This window comes from Miniopterus natalensis, chromosome X (assembly GCF_054644295.1).
Source record: "Miniopterus natalensis isolate mMinNat1 chromosome X, mMinNat1.hap1, whole genome shotgun sequence".
NCBI lineage: Eukaryota > Metazoa > Chordata > Mammalia > Chiroptera > Miniopteridae > Miniopterus > Miniopterus natalensis.
In genome coordinates this window covers 72060026-72083535 of record NC_142103.1, presented here as the reverse complement: position 1 = coordinate 72083535, position 23510 = coordinate 72060026, and the positions used below count along the sequence as shown (strand labels likewise).

The 23510-nt window shown below is 49.1% G+C and overlaps 1 protein-coding gene across 2 annotated transcripts in view; it reads right to left on the bottom strand.

Moving 5' to 3' along the window:
• The window catches only part of IQSEC2 (IQ motif and Sec7 domain ArfGEF 2), a 77833-nt gene extending 65783 nt beyond the window's left edge, over nucleotides 1–12050 (bottom strand). For both annotated transcript variants that reach the window (XM_087829546.1, XM_087829547.1), the window contains exon 1: nucleotides 11344–12050. In XM_087829546.1, the coding sequence (XP_087685672.1) occupies nucleotides 11344–12050 (707 nt within the window). The remainder of the gene's footprint in view (nucleotides 1–11343) is intronic.
• Nucleotides 12051–23510: the final 11460 nt, after the last annotated feature.

The window sequence follows — 23510 nt, the reverse complement described above, 5'->3', positions numbered from 1 at the left end:
GTGAATGACAGGCAGACCTTGAGCTGAGTGCTGGTTACATAAGGAGTGTTTGGCTTCTGAAAATTGACCAAGTTATTCGTTTGTGATATGAGCGCTTTTCTTTAGGCATATTATATTTCAGTATGAAGTTAAAAAAAACCCTCTCCTCAAAATATCCAAGGAAAATTTCCCCAGAAGATGTGCTATGAGTATCTCATGGATTCAAGAACTCCACATGACAGTAAGCAACCAAGCAAATTAATAAGAAGGAAGGAAGGGAGAGAGGCCGAAAGGAAGTCCTGGTCCAAATATAAAACAAAATAAAAAGCGGCATGATTGTGAGCAATTTGTAGAGCATAAGGAAGGAAAATTCATTTGATCTTGAAGCTAGAAACATTTTCCTGGAAGTAGAGAGGTTGTGACAGTGAGCCTGTGGGAAGTGATGGGCAATTAGAGTACACTATTTGGTCCTGCGATGAATAATATTGACATAGTCATCATCACATAAACACAGTGTCTCTGTGGTCAACTTTAAAACCAATTTGTCTACATAAGGCACTGGAAACCTAATTATCGTTACAGAACAGGATGTAAATGTAACCAGCCTTACTGGATGCAGAACTCCTGAACACAGAAAAGTGGGAGGTGGAGGGCAGAGGAGAGGTGGGGGGAAGGATGGGGCACTAGGAACTAGGGTCGAGATACCCTGTGTAAAACAGATGGAATAAGAAATCACATTTTAAAATAATATTTAATAAAGTTACAAAGGTAACTAATAGAGGATCCAAAATAGTAATACAATTATCAGAATTTAGGAGGGGGTGAGAAAGAGCCAAATGTTATAAATAAGCTAAATTCTCATTTGTCATTGTAGGAAGAAGTCAATAGATAATGTTTAAAGTTGGTAAATGAAGAAATAACCCTTGGAGCATGTTATTTAGAGACAGGAAGTTACCACCAGAAAAACCTAAATGGTAAAAGTGGTTCTTCTGGGGGCTGAGAAGTGGGGGCAGGGAGACTGGCTTTTTACTATATACATCCTTGTGTACTATTAGCCTTTTTTGAATTGTGTAAATGTACTTCTTTGACTTAATTTTAAAAGCAAGTCCCTCTTCTTTCTTTGGACCTCAGTCTCCCACACAGTACATACAAAAGGGGGAGGTTGATGATCCCAGGGGGAGGTGACATGAGGACCTGTTCTCCAATCCATGCTTCTTTTCACAGCAGTAGCAAGAGAGGAGAGTGAAGGACTAGCTCCTCCCTAACTAACCCTTCAACTCCTCACAGGACCACAGTGACCCACGCAGATGCGGCCCTCTCATCTGCCCCAGCCTGCACCACCCTCTGGTCTTCTTCAAACCCTACCCTGGCCAGTCCAGTTTCTCCTGCCTTCCGTTCACTCAACTATTTACACCCATTAGTCATTTATACCCACCTGAGTCACAAAGGGTTTGAGGTGGCTTACTCCAATAACACAGATAAGAAAAGAATAAAAATTAAACTAGAAAATAAGAACTCAGAAAAAGAGATCAACAAAGATACTAGAGCTGTTCTTCAGATTAACTGGTGGCTGAGGTGGAAAGCAAGATACAATGAGCCATGACAGTCTCGTGTTAGGAAGGAGGACATATAACAGTTTTCAGGGGAAGCAAATCTGCCGAGCTCTGAATTCTTTGATTCATTGGCCATGCGAGATTTCATAGAGAAGAAAACGGTTTTGTCTTGTTTTGTTTTTTTCAACTTTGTCTTATTCTGACGATAAGCTATTTAAATATTTGGATGAGTTATCTCCTATAGAAACTGAAGAATCCGTCCTGGCCCGATGGCTCAGTTGGTTGGAGCATCCTCTGGTGTACCAAAAGGTTGCGGGCTCGATTCCCAGTGAGGGCACATACCTAGGCTGTGGGTTCAATTCCTGGTTGGGGCACATACAGGAGACAATGGATCCATGTTTCTCTCACTTCAGTGTGTCTCTCTCTCTCCGCCCCTCTTCCTTTCTCTCTAAAATCAATAAAAACATATCCTCAGGGAGGATTAAAAAACCCCTGAAGAATCCCTGGCAATATGATTATGAAATGAGGTATAAGAGCATATGCTCTGGCACAATCAAGGATTATTTCACTGGTTTTCTTCCCCCAGAAATGATTCTTTATTGAGCACCTGGAAGTACCAGGGAGTGCCATTCAATGATCTTCGGTAACCCTGAGAATTGGGCATCGTTGTCCCATTTGACAAATGAGGAAACTAAGGCTCAAAGCAAGCAAAATGACCTAGCTGAGGTCACCTGGTGAGTTGGGGCAGAGCCTAGATTAAAATTTGGGTCTGTCTCCAAAGCTCATTTTTTTTTGTTGTTTTTTCCATTGAGTTTTTTTTAAGAGAGAGTGGAAGGGAGGGAGTGGGGAGGGAGAGAGAGAAAGAGAGAGAGAGAGAGAGAAACATCAATGTGAGAGAGACACATGGATGGGTTGCCTCTCGCATGCGCCCTGACCAGGGCCGGGGAACAATCTGCAACCCAAGTACGGGCCCTTGGCAGGGAATCGAACCCGTGACCCTTAGGTGTGCGGGCCGATGCTCTACCACTGAGCCACACCAGCTGGGGCTCCAAAGCTCATTCTTTATGTATCATACCATAGGGCCTTAAAACGAAGGCACCCAGGCTTGGAGACACTCTGCCCAAGGTAATGGGGACACAGCGATGACAGGCACAGCCAGCCCCGGCCTCTCCCATGAAAACAGAAAAAGGGGGTGACAGGCTTGGCTGTTGGGCCAGAAACTGCCTCTGAGCTGCCTGTTACATTAAATGAAGACCTCTAAGGCAGAGAGCAGCAGAAAGAAGGCTGGGCCTGAGTTGAGGAAACTAGACCATAGACCCCAGCTATGAATCTAGCAGATCTGATTTCTGAGGGGCTGAGCCAGGGCAGAGGGTTTGTCTGCCCTGGAAGTAAGAGACCCTTTATTTAGGTGATGCCTCCTCTTCCTCGCTTCCTCCCCTACAAGTGGCCCAGCCTCCGTGAGCCCCGGCTTTCTCATCTGTAGAACACAAAGATAATGACTCCTGCAACTTCCACAGGGTTTCAAGGCATAAAATAGTTCATTTAAGGAACGATGCTTTGGTCACTGGCATTAATGTCAGAGAGACTCTTCTAATCAGAGCTCCTCTGCTCACACGCTGAGTGACCTTTTACAAGTCCTTTCTCTCTCTGAGCCTCAGTCTTCTCATCTATAAAATGAACAGCCTGGGCTGATTGATTTTTAAGGATCTTTCCAGCTCCAAGTTTCTTGACTTTTATGCTGGTATTATTAAAACCCTTCTGGTCATGAATGGCTGCCGGTCCTCTGAGCTCCCGCAGTAGGCTGCATTCCCCTCTGTCAGAGCACTTGTCATTGCATTGTCACTGCCTTTTTTTCTCAATAGATTATCTCTATGCCCACTGCCCAAGCTCAGGCCTTATCTCTCACCTAGACTGTTACATGGGCCTCCTCACTGGATGTCTCCAAACAATTTTCCAAATTGCCCTCTAGTGTGATCTCTCCAAAACATGGTTCTCAACAGGTCACCCAATGCACACCTCTTCCCTCAGCTTACATCCCTACTTTGGCTCCCAGTTACCAACAGGATAAAGCTCCTGAGCCTGCTATACAAGTGTCCTCATGACCTGGGCTGGCCGACTCTTCAGACTCTTCTCCAGATACTCCCTGCCTCCCAGTTTGTGCTCCAGTTCATATTGACTTGATAAAAGTGCTCTTCCCCTCCCCGTACCCTGCTGCTTCCAAGCCTCTGTGCTTTCACTCATGCTGTCCCCTCTGCCTTAACCTTCCTTTTGCCAATTCCCACCAACCACATGCCATCCTTCTTCAACTAGCCAACTGCTACTCATCCTCCAAGCCTCAGTGCAGGCATCACCTCCTCCAGGAAGCCCTCCCTGACAGTCAGGATAGATGCTTCTCCTTTGGGTACCCATGGCCCCCTCTGGCATAGCATACAGAACACTAGATCGCAATCATCTGTTTCCATGACCATCTTTTGCATCCAACTGTGAGTGCCCTGAAGCCAGGAACTGTATGTCAATCACAGAACTCCCTGTCTGTGACAGCACGACATGCCACATCCTAGGCACACAATATTCACTGGAGTGACCTCTCTCTCAGACATGTGGTAAGTTCCCATATGACTTCTCCCCCGTGCTCTTCCATGGCACAGAGTTTTGCCAAGTTACTATTAATAATAAAAACTGCCTAGAACTGAGTAAACACACACTATGTGCTGAACACTTACCATGCGTCATCTTATTTAATCCTCACAACAATCGCCATAAGATCGGTTATTTATGAACTGGCTCACATATCAGATGTGTACAATTGTGTGAGATGCCTTTCAGTTTTATAAGGAAATTATGGGGAAGGAAGAAATTAGGCACTTTCCATTACAGACATAATGACAATAATTCTAAAGTGGTTATATAGAGAAAAATACTGGTTTCTTTCAGGTGAATGTGGTTTACTGCATCCTGGAATCCAGTAGGAAATCACAAGGCCTAGATATGCAATCATATTATCCTTAAAAAAAGAAAAGGCAGAAAAATCACATAGCTACAAATAAGTGCATTTGAAATGGCACATATCTGGTGATAACTGTGATAGATTTCCTTCTAAAATGCTAGAGGAATCACCTTGTCAGCTGCGCACCTCTGGCTTGTCATATTTGTTTTGAAAAGGCTAGGATGCGACATCGATCCTGGCTGGGCTGTTTTGGTTGCTAAACTCCACCTCTAGGGGGCAGGGCAGCCTCACATAATATTTTCCATCCTTGTCCCTCAGCTTTCTATCCAAACAGGAGCTTGGTGAGTGTGCTAGGCAGTCAGGAAATTTTCTGATGCATTTTTGTAGGGGGTAACTCGAATCTTACATATCAGAAAACAGTTTTATCCCTGCTTCCGACTTGAGAAAACAGAGGCCTTGAAAGTGAAGTGGCACCTAGAGTCACACAAAGTCCCCCTTCCCCGGCAGGGCGCCACTTTCTCAGAATGTTAAGTTCCCAGAAAGCTTCAGTTCCGAGGTGCCTGAGAATGGGCTTCCAGTACAAACTGGAGCTACTGACATGGATGCTTGGAGAGAGACCCAATGCTTCGAAGAAGTGAGAGTGACTAGCAAATGATCTTGCCCAAAATGAGTTACCTCAAAAGAGAAAACAAGTCATTTAGTCATCATTTCCCCCCTGTGACCAGTGTTTATCCTTCCAGAAAATACATCAGGGAATGAGCCAGAGGGACTGGATCTTATTCTCACTCCAAGACACTGTGCCTGGCCCAGGGTCTGAGCTCAGTCAAGATTTGATGGATAAATAAGTAACTTCCCACTGGCTTGCGAGGACTGTGCAGAGGTCCTATGCAGGCCTCTTTGCTCCTTTCAGAACAGAATACCTTCCATTGAGGGTCAAGACCATGGTATGATATGGCCACGGCATGGGATGAAGAGGTAACCACGGGCAGATGGCCCAAATGTCTCCAAAGTCCTGCCTGACTCGGTTACCCTGACATTCTATGAACTGGGAGACTGGTGAGTGTAAGAACAGAGATCAGAGGCCAAACAGCATCAGGGAGCATGAAGAAAAGCCACACAGAAGCCAAGAGAATTCTGAAGTTGAGTCATTTCTCTCTGTAGAAGTCCTGGAATGAAGAAAAACTTGGGTACCTGTGGCCATTACTGCACCAGGACTAAATCTGACATTCATTTATCGACTCAACATTTATCGAGCAGCTACTATGTGCTGTGCTCTGTGTTTCCAAGCCTCTAGCTCCTTCACTTATGCTCAGAACACCTAGCATAGGTGCTCTCAATATATATCTGTTAAATCGCATTCTGAAGGGGCTCTCAATCTAGTAGAGAGGACACAAGATGTAAACTATTAACCATCAGGGTATAAAAAGGGGCAAAGTGCTCATTTCAAGGGTTAGGGGTAGGCCAAACACCAGGAGGGACCAGCAAACAAACATGGGAGAGATGACAGCAGAGCTGAGCTAGGAAGTGGATGGAGCAGCCCAGGAGAAGGGGAGAGAATGAGCAAAGGCCCAGGAGCGATCCGAAGGCTGAGGGGGGGAAAACGGTGCGGCACTTGGGCCAGTGTGGCTGAGTGAAGGGGACTGTAACTGGATGAGAGAAGAGAGGTAAGTTGGGGGCACATTCAAAGAGGACCACGCATGGCAAGCAGAAGAGTGACCATTCTCGTGCAGGCAGAAGAGGGGGAAGGAACGGGGGGGGGGGGGGGGACGGGTCATTGGGGAGAAAAAGGGACATCTGTAATGCTTTAAACAAAAAAACAAAAACAAAAAGAGAGAGTGAAACCATTAGAGCCCTGCAGAAAGCTTGGCCTGCTGCACTTCATCAGAGGCTTGGCGAAGCAAGAGCAGGAGGGGTATCTATTAGGAGACTACAGCAAAAATCCGTGAGGCAATCCAGGAGAGGGAACCTGATTGGGGCAGTGTTCCCTGGAGCTCTGCTGGGGGAAGCTCTGAGCCACAGCTGGAGTGTTGTGGCTTTACGCCCCCCCTGCCTGCGGGAGGCAACGGTGTAGCATGGGCTCGGGAGCCAGACTGTTCTGGGCTCCATGCAGTTGTGTAACCTCAGGCATGTAACCACACCTCTCTGATCCTCGATCCCTTGTCTGAAAAATGAGAATAATACTAATACCCACCTGGCAGGGGCTCTGTGCAAATGAGATTAGAGGCAGTACTCCCTGATGGGTAAGAACACTGCGGACGGACTCTGGAGTCCGGCCATCAGGGCTCCTTTTAGGTCCTTCTCAGTTCTTGCCCTTATTCACTGAGTGACCTTGGGTAAGTTACTCAACTTCTCTGGGCCTTGGTTTGCTCATCTGTAAAATGGATTTAATGACAATATCTCCATCAAAGGATTCAGGTGACGTTTGAATGAATTCATACATGGAAAGTGCTTAGAACAAATAGTGCTTGGCACACAGTAAATGCAGTAAAAAAATGTTAGCTATTATTATATAAAGCCACATAGGGTGGTGCCTAGCACGCAGAAGGCTGAGACTCACTCAGCACAGGCACGGCCCCCGCTCCATGCTCCAGGCCTTTACTGTGCTCCCAGCAAATTCAGAAGCCACAGCAGGCGGGGTGGGACAGATCAAGAGCAACAGAAGGCAAGCTCACGTCCAGTGTTCTTCCCACCTCCCCCTCCAGGAGACACTCGCTCTCTTCGAAGCCCCCTGCGCGGGTCCTCAACCAGTGGCCTGGCCTGCCTTGACTCTTCCTCTGTGACTCTCCACTCCTCACCATCCTTGCTATGCGTTTTATCCTGGGCACCATCATGATGAGGGGCTGGCCTGGAACCTCGTATCTCTGGCCGGGGGGAGGGGCTCTCGAGCACAGAGATCATGGTGTTGGCTCAGCCTGGTGGCCCCTCCTGCTGTGTGCACACAGCTGAGAAATGTTTGTGGATAAAAACCACCCCATTCTTGCCCCAGATCTAGACAGAGAAGGAAGACTCCTCTAATTCTCATTCAACTTGACAATATCATTTCCTCCCACATGAGTATAATGCTCCCAACACAGTAGGGGAAAGATAAATGGTTTTCCCTCCTGAGAAGAAGGAAAGACCCCCCTGGGAAAAGCACCCGAGACCCCACAGGAGACAGACTTCCCCAGGGCCTCTCCCTGGGCTCGCTCCCTCCCTCCCAGTGCCCTCAGTCCCTGTGGGAGCATGCTGACACCCCAGGGCATGTGGGAGACAGCTGTGTGGTAGACCAGACATTGCTCTGGCTGTCAAGAACACCAGGTCAGCCCTCTGGTTGCTGTCCCCCAGCGTGAGCCAGCTTGTGGGTGGGCAGGGGGTGGTTGTGGGTGGGCAGGGGGTGGGGGCAGAGGATGGAGAGTTACCACCAAACCAGCTTCAGCTCACCACCACCTACAGCAGAGTGCCGGAGCTGGGCCCATGCACAAAGCGTGGGGAACACAGCTCTCTTCAGTGTAGAGCAGCTCAGCAGTGGCCCCCAGCATGCCTGTAAATCATTCCAGGTGCCTGACCTGCAAGGGGAGCCAGGCCAAGATCAACAAAGAAAGCAGGGCTCTTCTCTAGTCATCTGCCCTGGGGGGAGGGGGGGGGAAACAACAATTCCAGGGAAAAAGACCTGAGCATTGGTAGCAACCGGCAGCTACTAAACAAATAAACAAACAAACAAATAAGCAACGCCCTCGTGTACAGAGGACCAAGAGACCAGAAGGAGGTCGGGCCTCATCTCGCCCTCTGATGTACTAGAAAGGCCACACCCAGAGCACAGCAGAAGGCATACTGGCATCCGGGAACTTGTCCAGAAGAGACAGTGCGGGAGGATGTGGGAATCCTGGGGGGATGACATAGATGGGGGTGGATGTGACAGCTGCTATCAACTGCAGTAGAGGGAAAGTTCACAGGATCGGGAGTCTGTCTTATGGGTAGTGTGATTTCTGCTGTGTCGCTTCCCTTCTCTGAGCCCTCAGTTGCTTCAGCTATAAAATGTTCATTGTGTACACAGACGCACAGGGTCACTGGGAGGATTCAATAAGTCCCTAGGGAGAGGGGGCCCTCAACAAGCCGCAGCTGGACCCAGGCCCCTCTCTCCCCTCTTCTTCCACCAGAGGGAGCCTGGGGACCAGGAGCGCCCAGCCTGTACCAGCATCTACCTATCCTCCCCCAATGCTGCAGCCTCTGCTGCTAAACTCCCACCCTGCCTGCCCTAGCTTCCAGCGGCAGCCTTCTCACCCACTCTATAAACCCAGAACAGGCCTGGCAGGGGAGTCACTTGCAGCAGCCGTGGCGGCAGCAATGGCTACTGCATCATCAACAGGCCCTCCCAGCGCCTGGCCAGGAGGCAGAGTGGAAAGGAGGGAGACACAGCCTTCTTCCCTCCCCCGTCGACTCCCCCACTCATCCTGATCAAATTCTCGATACCTAAGGCTCCCCTGGCCTCTCCCAGTTTTCATGACCCAGCCACATCCTGAGGCCAAGAGATTCCTGTGGGTCGGAAAGCTGCAGTGGAAAAATAACAGGCATTGAAGACAGGTGGACTTGGGTTCTAGTCCCAGCTCCATTAGGAACTAGTAGCATAACCTTGAGCAAGGTCCCTTCATCTTGAAGCCTCAGTTTCCTCATCTCTAAAATGGAGTTATTAGTGCTCATTGCACAGGGCCTGTTGTGAGAATAGAAGAGGAAATAATGGAGGTGCAAATATTTAATATGTGGTTATGAGAAATTCAAAGAACTATCTAAATCCCCTTATTAATCCTGTAGGAAATGTGAAGCCAGGAAATCCAACAAGAACTGGGAAAGAGCAAGAGGTTGATTTGCGTGGACAGCAGACACACAGAGCTCAAGAGCAAATGGGCTGCCAGCCAGCCAGGAGGTTCAAACCTACGTCTGCAGGATGGAGAATCTGAGCGTCATGGAATCCTGGAATCGGGGGAGGCCAGGTCATTTCATTGGGCTTTACACTTGATTCAGGAATTGTGCTTTCTCCATCTCTCCTCGACCCCCACTGGGCCTCTGCTGGGCATGTCCAACTAGCCCCCACCCCCACCTCTTGAGGCAGTCCACTGCATCACCAGACAGCCAGGTTGGAAAGTTCTTCCAGATTTAATCCCACATTTTCCCACTGCTCTTGGTTCTGCTCCCTGGAGCCACACATAATGAGGCTGCTTCCTCTGTCACAGGCCTGACCACTCTAGAAAAGTCCGCAGCCAGGCTTGAGGACCACAATGCCCATCCAGTCTCCCTCTGCCGTCACCCTATCATGGCCCTTTCCTGAAAGAAGACCAAGACCGTTCTTGGTCGATCCAGATCCTTCCTCCAGCGTGGAGCTCCAAGCTGCATGCAGTCAGTCCTCCAGGAATGGGCTCCCTGCAGCCCCGCCTGGGCAGTAGAGCCTATCTCCCTCTCCCCCAGACTGACTACTTTGGGACAGTCCACACCAAAACTCAGCTGAGAGTGCACTGCAGTGAAGCCTAGCCAGTGAAGCCCAGCCGGGCCCTGGAGCTGCAGCTGCTGCTTCTGGGGCCCAGCCATCTCAACCCAGCACCCCAGTCTGCTGCCTCACCACGGGGGAGTTGCAGAGAGCTGTCTCCCGGCAGATTTCCTGAGGCAGAAGGCTTCCCCACCCCCAGCCCAGCCTCCAAGAGACACTCCACTGGTTGTGGCACATGGTAGGACCAGCTGAGCAGTGAGAGGAGGGGGAAGGCTGTCCATTCGATAGAGGACTTCAGACTTGCTCTGTAGTGTGGCTGGATTAGTCACAGAACCATCAAATTGAAGCTGGAGTGGCCCTTAAAGAACATTTAAGGCAGACCTTGCCTTTGAAAAAGATATAGGTGAACTGATGGCCAGAGAGAGGAAGGCACTCAGTCAAGGTCACAAAGCCAATCTGCAGCAGAGCTGGAAGGGGAACCCAAGTCTCCTAACTCCCAGTTCAGTGTTCTTTCCAATGGAGCAGAAAAGAAATCAGGGAGCCTTTAGGGCAGCCCTGTGAGCCTGCATGTCCTTGGCTCTCTCAGCCTGACATTTATCCTGACCAGCTTACTGTGGTATGTGCATGGAAGAAGTGGACCCAGCCTATGGCCCACCAACCCAAGAGATAACGCCAAGGTGTCTCAGATAGGCAGACACACAGACCCCAGCACAGGAACTGGCACTGATCCAACAAGAGGGAAGCTCTGTAGACTTCTCTTCCTTGTCCGCTCTTTAACTGGGTGGTGTTTCTCTTGAGGGTGGACAGGGGGTGGTCTTTGAGGAACTAGCCAAAGGCCAGGCTTCCATCTTTGTCCCCCAGGCCAGGATGTGCTGCAGTTCCCCTCAGATGGATGTCTCAGCCTCCAGCAGCCATTCTGGTCCCCACCTGCCTCTCTGGGAAAGGATGGAGCTGAGGCTGCCAGAGGAGACAAGAGCAGGCCTACACTCAGGACCTGCAGAGGAGACCCCAACAGGCAAAAAAAGGGGGATCTTTTCCTTGGGGCTCTGAGTTGGCACCTTCACAGACAATAAATACATCCAAAATAAATAAATAAATAAGTGGGAAGCTATCCTCTGGCAAGGGTACAGCTAGGGAGTGAAAAAGTGGAGGGGTGATGACTGCTGTAGGCTCTCACTGGCCATGGTTCTGAGAAAGAAGAGACGCCTGCTCTCACCAGGCCAACCCAGTCTGGGGTGGCTAGAGAAGGGGCATTTGCTGCATGGGGGGCCCCCGGCTTCTTCTAACAGGTTGGGGCAGGAGAGGAGGACATGGAATCAGGCACCAGGTTCTTACTTTACCGGCTGGACAAGTTGGAGAGGGCACTAGATGGGAAGAGCAGGGGGTTATAAACACACATTCCTTACTTTCTCTGGAGGGTTGTGGCCGGGCTGGTGCTGGTACTGGTGCTGTGGCCGCCGCCGGTCCCAGGACTGGAGCTCCTGGATGCGCCACGGCTCAGTTGGCCCCGCTCCCGAGGTGGCCGAGGCCCCACGCCCACCGCCGCTGAATAGCCGCCTTCCTTGTCGCGGCCAGGGTGCGCTGGCCCGACCTCCCGCCCGCCCCGCTCGCGACCCAGGGCTGGGTTCTCGTGGTGCAGGTGGCACTGGGCCACGTCGCGCTCTCGGGTTGAGTAACCGGTAGTGTCCTGGAGCGGGTAGGAGGCGTCCCGCTCCTTGTCCCGGTACACCGCCTCCCGGTTCTGGTAGGCGCCTTCCCGGTTCGGGTACCCCACGTCCCGGGCCGCCTGGTGGAACTGGCTCTCCCGCAGCTCGCGGTGGTGGAACTGGGTGTCTCGCAGGTTCTGGTACTGGCTCTCGCGGCCGGGGCTGTCCCGTGCGCCGTGGGGGTCCCTGTGCAGCTCCCCACGGTGCAGCTGGCTCTCCTCCCTCAGGTCGCGGTTCTCCTGGGTGAGCTGGTCCAGCTGGCCCTCCAGCTCCTCGATGCGCCGCCTCTGGGTCTCCAGCAGCTGCTGCTGGCTCTCGATGATGTTGTTCAGCTCCAGCAGGTACTCCACCGCCCGATTGGGGCTCTCGGATCCCGGGCCGCCCGGGGGCCCCGACCCCGCCTCCATCCTAGCGGCCCAGGGGCAGGGGAAGGGGCAGGAGAGCCCGGTCCCCGCTCGCTCACGGCGCCACCCTCCCCCGGACCCAGCCGGGGGAGGGGGCCGGCGGGACGCGAGGGCGCGCACCGGGCTCGAGGGCCCGGGGGCCCGGGGGGGCCCGGGAGACAGCGCTGGGTCCGGCGGCACGGGGAGCAGGAGCTGAGTCTGCCGCTGCTGCCACCACTGCCACCGCCACCGCCACCGCCACGGCTCAGGAGGACGCGGCCCACGGCGCTCCGCCCGCTGCGGAGTCACTGCGCAGCGCGGCCGCGCGGGACCGCCCCGGCCGCCGGCCCGCCCCCCGCCCCTGCCCCCATCCCGCTCGCCCGGCCCGCCCCCGCGCGCCCCACCTGCCACAGCCACCAGCGCCCGACGGGAGACCCGCCCCAGGCACCCGCGCCAGCCTCACACAGGCTGCCTGAAATCGCTCCCTTCCACCGGTCCCAGTGTCCTCACCTAACGCAACCTAATCAAGCCCTCCACCTCAGTCCGTTCCAATGTGCCCCGGGTCCGCCAGGCCCAAGATCCTCATCTAAGACACCCCAAGAACCCCCATCCCAGGCAGCTGCCAGGTCCACGCAGCCCACGGACTCCCCATCCCCTTTGGGTCTTCCAATCTCAAGTGTCAGATAACCCCCATCTTAGCTAGTGCCTGGGTGCCACCAAGGTTGTCCCAGGATCTCCTATCTCAGCAAGCCCTGGGACTCACCATCGCAGACAGACTTAGGATCAAAGCTCCGTATGTTCCTTCGACCCTCATTTTCTGCTCTTCTTTGGAAATGCTCTCCTCCATTCAGCCCGTCATCTCCTTCCAATGGAATTGTGCCCATCTTTCAAGACTTAAACGCCACCTTACTGAAGCCAACCCTGATTTCCCAAGCCAGAAGTGCTTACCCTTTCTCGCCTCTTGACCTCCCACTGCACTTCTCTTGTGGCATTCGTGGGACAAGTGGAACTCTGCTTTATAGTACATTCGTTTGTGTTTTTGTTTGTTTTTTTAATATATGTTTTTATTGGTTTCAGAGAAAGAGGAAAGGAGAGGGAGAGAGAGAAACATCGATGAAAGAGAGAAATATCCATCAGCTGCCTCCTGCACGCCTCCCCCGGGAATGGAGCCCACAACCAGGGCATGTGCCCTGACTGGAATGGAACCTGTGACCTCCTGGTGCACGGGAGGGTTCTCAAACACTTAGCCACACCTGCCAGGGCTGTGTTCTTGTTTTATATCCTCTGCCAGACTGAACTCCTCAAAGCCAGAAACATGTCTTCATTCATCTTTGTGAGCAGGTTGGGGTAGAGGAGAAAGCATGAATTTTACAGTCAGAAAAAAACCTGGATTTAAATTCCATCTTCTCTCTGAACTTTCATTTCCCTATCAATAACACCTACCTCACGGGGGTGGGCTTGGAAAAAATCACGCAGAAACATTTGGCAAGGAGAAGACAACCCACAGAATGGGAGAAAATATGTGCAAGTGACATATCTGATAAGGGCTTTGTGTCCAGATTATGTAAAGAACTCTTACAGGTCAACGACAAAAAACAACCCACTTTTTAAAAAATGGGCAAAAGATTTGAATACACATTTCTCCAAAGAAGGTGTTCAAACGGTCAATAAGCACGTGAAAAGATGCTCAACACCATTAGCCATCAGGGACATGCAGATCAAAATCACAATGAGCTTTCCTTGCTACCCATGAGGTGTTTTTCTGGGGTCCTGTTGTAACTGAAAGGGGAACTTTCACAATGTCCGGAGCCTCTGATGTCCTGCAAACGGAGGAGGATGTCCTTAAATTCCTTGCAGCAGGAACCCACTTAGGTGGCACCAACCTTGACTTCCAAATGGAAAAGTGATGGCATCTGCATCAGAAATCTGAAGAGAACCTGTGAGAAGCTTTTGCTGGTGGCTCATGCCCTTGTTGCCACTGAAAACCCTGCTGATGTCAGTATTGTATTGTCCAGGAATACCAGCCAGCGAGCTGTGCTGCCACCAGGGCCACTCCTATTGCTGGCTGCTTTACTTCTGGAACCTTCACTAACCAGATCCAGGCAGCCTTCTAGGAGCTGAGACTTCCGGCGGTTACTTATCCCAGGTGACCACCAGCCTCTCACAGAGGCGTCTTATGTGAACCTGCCCACCGTTGCTCTGTCCCACAGACTCCTCTGTGCCATGTGGATGTTGCCATCCTATGCAACAAGGGGATCACTCAGTGGGTCTGATGTGGTGGATGTGGGCCCGGGAAGTTCTGCTCATGTGCCGGACTATCTCCCATGAACACCCATGGGAGGTCATGCCTGATCTCTGCTTCTACAGAGGCCCTGAAGAGATTGAAAAGGAAGAGCATGTTGCTGCTGGAAAGGTTGTGACCAAGGAGGAGTTTCAGGGTGATTGGACTCCTCCAGCTCCCAAATCTACTGCTACTCAACCTAAGATCACTGAATGGGTAGGAACAACCACTGGGTGGTCTTAAGCTGTTCTTCCAAAGGCTCTTAAACAGAAAATGAAAATAAGGTTGTTGAGAAATAAACCTCAGTTTCTTAAAACACACACACACTGAGATATCACTTCACACCCACTATGATAGCTAAAATAAAAAGGACAGACAAGGAGAAGTATTGGCGAGCATGTGAAGAAATTGGAACCCTCATTCTTTTCTGGTGGGAATGTAAAATGGTGTGGTCAATTTGGAAAACAATTTTAAGTGTCTCAGAATGTTAAACACAAAGTTACCATACGGCCTAGGAATTCCACTCCTAGGTATATACCCAAGAGAAATGAAAACATGTCCACACAAAAACTTGTACATGAATGTTCATAGCAGCATTATTCATAATAGTCAAAACGTGGAAAAAATCAAATGTTCATCTATTAATGAACAGCTAAACAAAATGTGGCACATCCACACGGTGGAACATTATTCAGCCATAAAAAGGAGTGAAGAACTGATGAGTACTAAAACATGGATGAACCTTGAAAACATTATGCAAAAAGAGACCCAAAAGGACACAGACTGTATGATTCCCTTTATATAAAATTCCAGAATAGGCAAATCCATAGAGACAAAAAGCTAAGTAGTGACTTCCAGGGGCTGGGGCATGGGTTGGGGAAAGGGGAGTGGCTGCTAATAGGATGGTGTTTTAAAGGGAGAAGGAAAATGTTCTAAAATGAGATTGTGGTGATGGTTGTACAGCTCCATTAATTCAAAACCACTGAGTTGGAAGATCACATGATCTCACTCATATGTGGAATCTAATGAACACAATAAACTGACGAACAAAATAGGTCCAGAGGCATGGAGCATGGAACAGACTGACAGATCCCAGAGGGAAAGGGGCCGGGGATGCGGGGAGAGATTAACTAAAGAACTTATATGCATATATGTATAACCCATAGACACAGACAGTAGTGTGGTAGGCCTGGGGGGGGAGGGGGCAGGGGCTAGGTGAAGGGGGCAAAAGGGGAAAATGGGGGACATTGTAATACTATCAACAATAAAAAACCACTGAGTTATACATTTTTAAAGGGAGAATTTTATGGTATGTGAATTATATCTGGATAAAGCTGTTTTTAAAACAGCGTGCACAGACAGAGTCTAGCACCTCACAGCAACCACAATAATAACTAACATAGCTATAGTGCTCACCATGTGACAGGCACTGTGCTAAGCTCTTTACGTGTACAAACTCACATAATCCTCATGACAATCCAATGAGATAGTTAATGTTATTACATCCATCTTACAGATGAGAAAGTAAAACCCAGAGGTTGAATGACTTGCCCAAGGTCACACAGAGGCATAGCCAGGATGCTCAGATGTTTCCTTCTCACTTCTTTATACCTTTCCTCATACCTTGTATATTGGTGTTCCATAAGTGTTAAATTAATATATCCACCAAACTGCTATTCACCCAGTGAACATTTAATGAGCATTTATTATGTTTTAGGCAATGCTTGCATTCTGCCTTATCCCTGCTTCTCTCATTCAGAGTCCCTGGGGTAGGGGCAGATGGGCACAAAGATTCATTCACAAAATATTTACTGAGTGTCTATGATGTGTCAAGCACTGTTCTAGACACTAAGAATATAGCAATGAATAAAGTTGACAACAATCCCTAACCTCATAGAACTCACAGGGGGAGAGAGACAAACAAATAGGCTATAGAGAGCATTTTGGATGATGTACTGGGTTGAGTAGCATCCCCCAAAACTTGATGTCTAGCCTGTAAATGTAATCCTATTTGGAAATAAAGGTCTTTGCAGATGTAATAAAAATTAAGGTGAGCTCATACTCTGTTGGTGTGACTAATTCAATGACTAGTGTCCTTATAAGAAAAGGGATATTTGGACACACACACACACACACACACACACACACACACACTGAGAACACCATGTGACGATGGAAGCAGAGACTGGAGTCTACAAGCCAAGGATCGCCAACAATTGCCAACAGCCAGCTGAAGCTGGAAGAGGCAATGAAGGATTATTCCCTAGAGCCTTCAGAGAGAGCATGACCCTGCTGGCACCTTGATTTCAGACTTGTAGCCTCCAGAACTGAGAGAGAATAAATATCTGCTGTTTTAAGCCACCCAGGTTGTGGTACTTTGTTGCCGCAGCTCTAGGAAACTAAGACCGATGGAGAAAAACAAAGCAGGGAAGGACTATGGAGAGCTCTGGGAGCCTGTGCCCTCAGGGAGCGACCAGTCTAGTCAGAGAGCTACAACCATCAGTTGCAAACAGGACTAACAAGACAGAATGTGCAAGGCGCTAGAGTGGAGGCACCAGGACTGCGGTGCTGGGATGTCTTTATGGATGTGAAAGCATTTGAGCTGAGCTTAAGATTTCTACCTGGAAGTGGTAGAGCTGAGAAACACGTGCTGAAGGGAGCCAGCCATGTCCAGTAGTTAGAAAGGAACAGTCAGGAAAACAGTGTGTGTTTAGGGAACCACATACAGTTTGGTTGAAGAGAGCACAAGACGTGTGTGTGTGCATGTGTGTGTGTGTGTCTGTGCTGTAAGGGACAGGAGGAGGTGGGAGGACATGGCTCGAGTCAGTCTGGAGAAGACTCATTACCAAACTGGAGCATCTGGACCTTCTCTTACAGACAATGAAAAGTCATGGGAGGTTTTTGAGCAAGAGAGTAACATGGTAGGAAGGGAGAGGGTCCACGTGGATATTGTATGTACTGAATATTGCACACTACAAGGTGAGCCTTCTATTGGTTCCTTGTTGTTGTTCAGCAGACACTGGCACTACCTTCTTTTCCTGCCACTGCCTCCCAGAGGCAATTCCCCGGAGCTTTGGTCCCTGGTGTGACTGCCTCAGTCCCCCTTACCCTCGAGCCAGCTTTGCCAATGAGGAGCTAGAGCAGAAAAGAACCCTGAAAACCACATCTTAGCCCCACCAGTATCCAGTCAACAGGAACTTGTCATGATAATGAGGACCATGAAATATTTTCCTCAGAGGCAAAGGTGGCATCTGTTCAAATTGGTTTTTCGTATTGGATTCTCACAGCTCTTCTCATAAGCAGATCTTCTGTACCTGTTAGCTGCCAGACACGAGATGGGAAAACCAAATTTAGAAAAAGAAATCATGGCCCTGGCTGGTGTGGCTCAGTTGGTGGAGCATCATGCCGTGCACCAAAAAGTCACCAGTTCGATTCCCGGTCAGGGCACATGCCCGGGTTGCGGGTTTGATCCCTGGTCAGGGTGCATACAGGAGGCAACCAATTGATCTCTCTCTCTCTGCCCCTCCCCCTTCCCTCTCTCTTCCTCTCTCTAAAATCAATAAAAAACATTAAAAAAAAAAAAATCATTGGTCTTTCCCTCCAAGAGTTTACAGCCTAGAATATCAGAGCTGACATGATCTCAGAGATGAACTTGTTTTTCAAATGAGGACACTGAGGACCAGAGGGAAATGGTTTGCACAGAATTGCCGGGTGACCACTAGGCTACAGTTTCTTATTTGGGCTATTTGCTGGGGTCTGGTGTTCCAAAGAGTCTTAAGATTGTAGACTTTAAAGAGTAGGATGGTAGGAAAGCGACCATCTGGGAGAAACATAGGAGAAGAAAAAGGGAAAGGAAAAGGAAGACTCTCATCTCTGTGGGGATCCCTAAGGAGACAGTGGTGCTTAAAACTGAGACAGCATTTGTCTAATTAATTAATCATCCTTCCAGCCCTCTTCCCTCCACCAGGGGAAGGGCTAAGACGTAGCCGGAGTACCCGTCAGTCTCAAACAGTCTCACAGAAAGCCAGCCTAATAGGCTAGTCTGGAGTTTCAATTTAGGAAAAATTTTCTCTCTGAAGATGATTTGTAAGCTTGATCCTGTCAGAACATAAAACCACATAACCCAATGTGTTTCCAATTTTGTCCTAGCTGCCATAAAACTTGAAGCCAAATTCAGAGTCCAATTATAATCCAGTTCATTTCAGGTACCTGGCAACATCTGTTCACACTTCCTTTGCATGGTCTCTGCTGTTTTCGTCCACGTCTTTATTCCTAATTGTCTTCCTTCATGTTGCAACTGATGAGTGGCCTAATATCCCCTTTAAAGTAGGCAGGACATAACTCTTACATAAACTAAACTCTATTTACAAATGCTAAGGGGATTTGAATCAATAAAATACATTGAAAGGGACAGATGATATTTGGCCTAGAGCTTGGCAGGCTTATGAAGAAATGATTACTGGCTTCAAATATCCAATAGGCCGTGGTGGTGGGGGGGAGGGTGTAGGGGAATTTGCCTGCTTAGCTCCAAAGGGTACAGCCAGAAGCAATAGGTGAAAATTACAGGGACACAGATTCCTGGAAGGAAGACACCTCTCACAGGCTACGCTTGATGAAGACGGCGAGCTCCCCATCACTGGAGGTCTTCAGATAGTGGCCGGCCAGCCTCATTTGGAGGGCCTACTGCACAGGGAATGTAAAACTGGGTGGAGGGGTTGGGTAAGATGATTTTAAGGGCTCTCCCTGATATATGCAAAACAGTTCTAGATGTAGAAAAGAAGACTGGGGGTGGAGTGGGAAGAGGGGACAGGAAAGAACAAAACAAAGGTTCATCGAATGCTGGAACATTCCAGCCCAAAGCAGTGAACGCTGACTGCTCCTGAGACTCTTGTAAAAGGGCAAATGGCCCATAAGCAGAACCCAAGCCCTCATTTCCCCAGTCTTAGTCCACGCGACTCCTACAGGACAGGAGAAACAGAAGAACCTGCGGCATTGTTCCCATTGACATCTAACTGGCCATTGTTCAAAGAAGGGCAGGTCAAGACTGTTAGGGCTGGAAGGGGCCTTAGAGATCCCGCAACCCCAATCCCCCATTTTAGGACTGGAGAGAAAGAGGTCCAGACAGCAGAAGGGGCCTGGCTCCCTGGCAGCCACTCCACCTGATCACATGCTGCTGAAGGACAGTTTTACTTACCTTTCAACCCCCTAGCTGGGCCTGGCTCCAGGCCCTTGCACTGGGTGGGTGTCCAGCAAGCAGTTGGAAAATTGGATCGAATTGCCCAGAAGGGCTGGAGCTAGAAGCTAGGCTTTTTGACCCACAGCCCGTGAAGCTTTCCATGATAAAAATTAATCCAATTCAATTCGAGAGGCATTTATTTGGCATCTCTGTGCGCCGAGCCTGGAGCTATGGCAAGAGATGAACAAGAGGCAGGCTGTGCCCTCAAGGAGGAAACAGCTCCTCCTGGGCACTGGGTTCTTCCCCTCTCGGCCCCATGCACCTGCTGTTCTTTTGGCATGGAAAGCTCTTTCACTGCCTACTTACTGCCTATTCATCCTTCAGATCTCAGTTCAAATGTCAGCTCATCAGCGGCACCTTCTTTCACTCCCAGATCAGGCAGATCCCTCTGATACAGGCTCTCAGCGAGCCCTTCTTTTTCTCTGAACTTAGCAAGTGTGTAATTATATATTGATTTGGGCGGTTCTTTATTTGCTTCCCTCCTGCCTCCTTCACTAGACTGTTAGCTTGACAAGGGCAGATAGTCCGTCTCTTGCTCCCCACTTTGTATGAATCTTGCAAAAGCCTGGGACACGGTAGGTGAGCAATAAGTAATTCATGTTTTTTGAATACCTAAATCAACATTCTAATGGGGCATCTAGATAGATAAATTATAACTACAATTCAATGTGATAAGGGGTATAAGATGATAAGGAAATCAGTTCTCTAGGAAGGAGGAAGCCAGCTCCCTTATCAATGGAGCTGGCCTTGCAGAATGTGTACCTTGCCAGACAACCAGAGCATGGGCCGGACAGCACAGCCTTGTGAAAGTGCCTGTTGTGTTCAGACAAACCAAAGCTACATGTCAGAATCATTCTATGTCCTTAGCCCCCTGAGAGGCAAGTCAGTTCCACCACAGTTGGACAGACCGGGCACCTGAGCGCCGGTTGGGGTTAGGGAACAGTTGGCAAAATCAGACCACATGGGGCTGGGAAAGCCGACAGGAATCTCCTGATATTCGAGATCCACGATCTCTCTGTTCCTCAGTGTCCTCTAAAGAGAAAGGCTGAGAGGGTTGATTGGTCCTGGAATGAAGGGACAGTTCTGCACCTTTTGGGTGGGGTTAGACCTACTTCCAGGCATAAGAGAATGTTGCCCTCTAGTGGTAATAATGATGATGATGATGATGATGATGATGATGATGATAATGATAAGTCTTGGAGGTGGTCCTTGCTAGGGTGACCAGCTATCCCGTTCTGCTCAGGATTGTTTTAGCACTGAAGTTCTGCTTCCCAGGGATGGAGGGGCCTCTAAATCCCAGGTTAGCCTAACCCCTTGATGGCATTCAAATGCACTCTGCATACACATGATCTCACTAGATGATACATAACCCCCAAGGCCAGGAGTCAGGACTCAGTCTCCACAGCTCTGTAGAGCTTTAGAGATCCAGCCCATTTTCCAGGTGAGGAAAGAAAGCCCAAGAGAAGGGAAGTAACTTCCTTGCTCAACATCACGTAAATCAAAGGCAGAACTGGGATCTAGGTGCCCAGACCCACAGCCCGGGGCTTTTTGCCTCTGCCTGGTGTGCCATCCCCTACTTCATTATCTTGTCTAGGTCCCATATCCTCCAAGAAGCCTTGCCCAAACTACCCACCCCTTAACCCTTTCAGAAAGCTTCCCCGTCTGAAAGCCTGAAACACTCATTTGGCACTTGGCATGTGCTATAGGTACTGGGGTTTTTTTGTGTGTTTTTTTTATCCTTTAAATGTATAACCAGGAAAAAAAGGAAGCTCGTCCCCCTCAATACCCCCGGAAATAGTGGGGAGGAGAGCAGCCTCTGGGGTGAAGAGTCTCAGGTGTGCCCACAGTTTGTCCAGGGCTCTGAAGGAAGGGCATTTGGCATTGCAGAACAAGGGAAGAAGCAAAGGAGAGGCTTTTGCAATCACCAGGTGGATTGATTTGAAAGCCAAGAGCTGAGCAGAGGCAAGAAGGCGTCCCTGCAGCCTTGAGAGGAGAGAGAGTGAGATCCTTCCTCTCCCCAGTGACACCATCAGGGAATGGATCTTAGTTTTCTTGCTACCAGGATTGCAGTGTCCTTCCCTGCTCCCCTGGTCCACGATGAGGACCCCCAAATCAGCTCTTGCCTCTCCCCTCCACTGAGACAAATTTGCAAACTCCCACATCTCTGTGGAAACGGCAGAGAGCAGGAGAGAAGAAAAAAGGAGAAAAATCCACCCACATGCCAACAAACTGGAAAAAAAATAACCCAGGCCTTGTCTCACTCAGCTGTTGGCTTGCTACTCCCTCCCACTGTGGCGGCTGCTCCTGCCTCCTGGACAGGGACCTAGCTCTGTGCAGCTTCCCTTCCATCCTGAGCTGGCTTTTGTCAATACCCCTCCCCCAACCCCAGCTACAGAAGGGAAGGTCCTGGAGCCCAGGGGTTGAAGAGCTGTATGGAAGGACTGACGGAGCCACTAAATGTTTGTGGCTAATCACCAACTCAGTTCCCATCACTGTCCCCCAAACCATGCAGGGGCCAAACCTTCCTCCCATCCCAGGAAAAGAAGTCAAGTAGCTCTCTCATTCCAGGCAACTCCTTCCTCAGATGCTGTTCCCTGCCTGCCCCTCACCCAGCCCGTTCCCTCTGCTGCTTCTCTCTACCATTCCATTTTTAGGCTCTGTTTTCAGTCTAATTCCCTCTACTTTTTATTTTTTAAATACCTTATTGATTTTTAGAGAAAGAAAGGAAAGGGAGAGAGAGAAACATCAATGATAGAGAAACATCCTTGGGCTGCCTCCTGCACCCCCCCCCCCCCAGGGATTGTGCCAGCAACCCGGCAGCCTTTTGGTGCATGGGACGATGCCCAACCAACTGAGCCACACCAACCAAGGCACCCCCTCTACTTTTTGTGCCCTATTTTTTTCTTCACCTTCTGCCCTGGTGAAGAGAATATGTTTAAAAAATAAAATAGAGTGTGCTTATAAGTAAGGAAGGCTCTGGAAATCATCACTGTTGGAAACTGTTGAGGAAAATTGAGATGTTTAGGCTGTGGGAGAGAGGATATGGTCTCAGAGAATCATGGAAGATGGAACCGCAAGGAGCTTTTAGAATAACCATTCCTAACCCTTCATTTCACAGATGAGGTGACTGAAGTCCAGATAGGGAAGAAAACCTGGGTTGTCACACAGAAGAGGAGACAGCTTTGGTCTGTGGGCCTCCAGGAAACAGAAGGAGGACCAGTGGGTGAAAGATATGAGAAAGCAGATTTAGATGACAGTTTTGTTTCTTCCTTCCAAACCCTTATTCTTGTTATTTTATTTCCTTCTCTTACTGTGCAGGATCTCCAGTTCAGTGCTGAGCAAAAGGGGCGTTAAAGGGCAAACCTGTCTTGTTACTCATCTTAAAGGGGAGAGGTTCAATATTTCACCATTAGATATGTTTGCTGCGGGATTCTGGAGGATGTATTTTATCATTTTAAGAAAGTTCCCTCTTATTCGTAGTATGCCAAGAACTTTTTTGATCACAAACAGGGGTTAAATTTTAAATGTTTCCTCAGCATCTTTTGTAATGATCATAAGTGTTTCTTTCTCTCTTCTAATCTATTTATATGGTCAAGAATGCAGTATTTAGCTCAAGAGAAAGATAAAATTTCTAACATTAAAAAAAAAAAAAAAACATCCAAGGAGGCATTGGGTCAAAGTAGGCAGCTCCAAGTCACTGGAAATGCTCAAGCACAAGTGCATCCATTCAGTAAATATGTATGTCCCAAGCTCTGTTCCAGGTGCTGATGACTCAGTGGCGAAGAAGGTCCCTACTCTTCTGAAGCTCACATTTTAGAGAAAAGAGGACAAACACAAATAACCAACAAATACATGAACAAGATTATTTCAAAAGATCAAAAGTGCTTTGAAAACAAATGGGAAAAAGTGCAATAGTAGTGTGATTGAGTGGGGATTAAGATTAAATAGAGTAGCCAAAGAAGGTCTC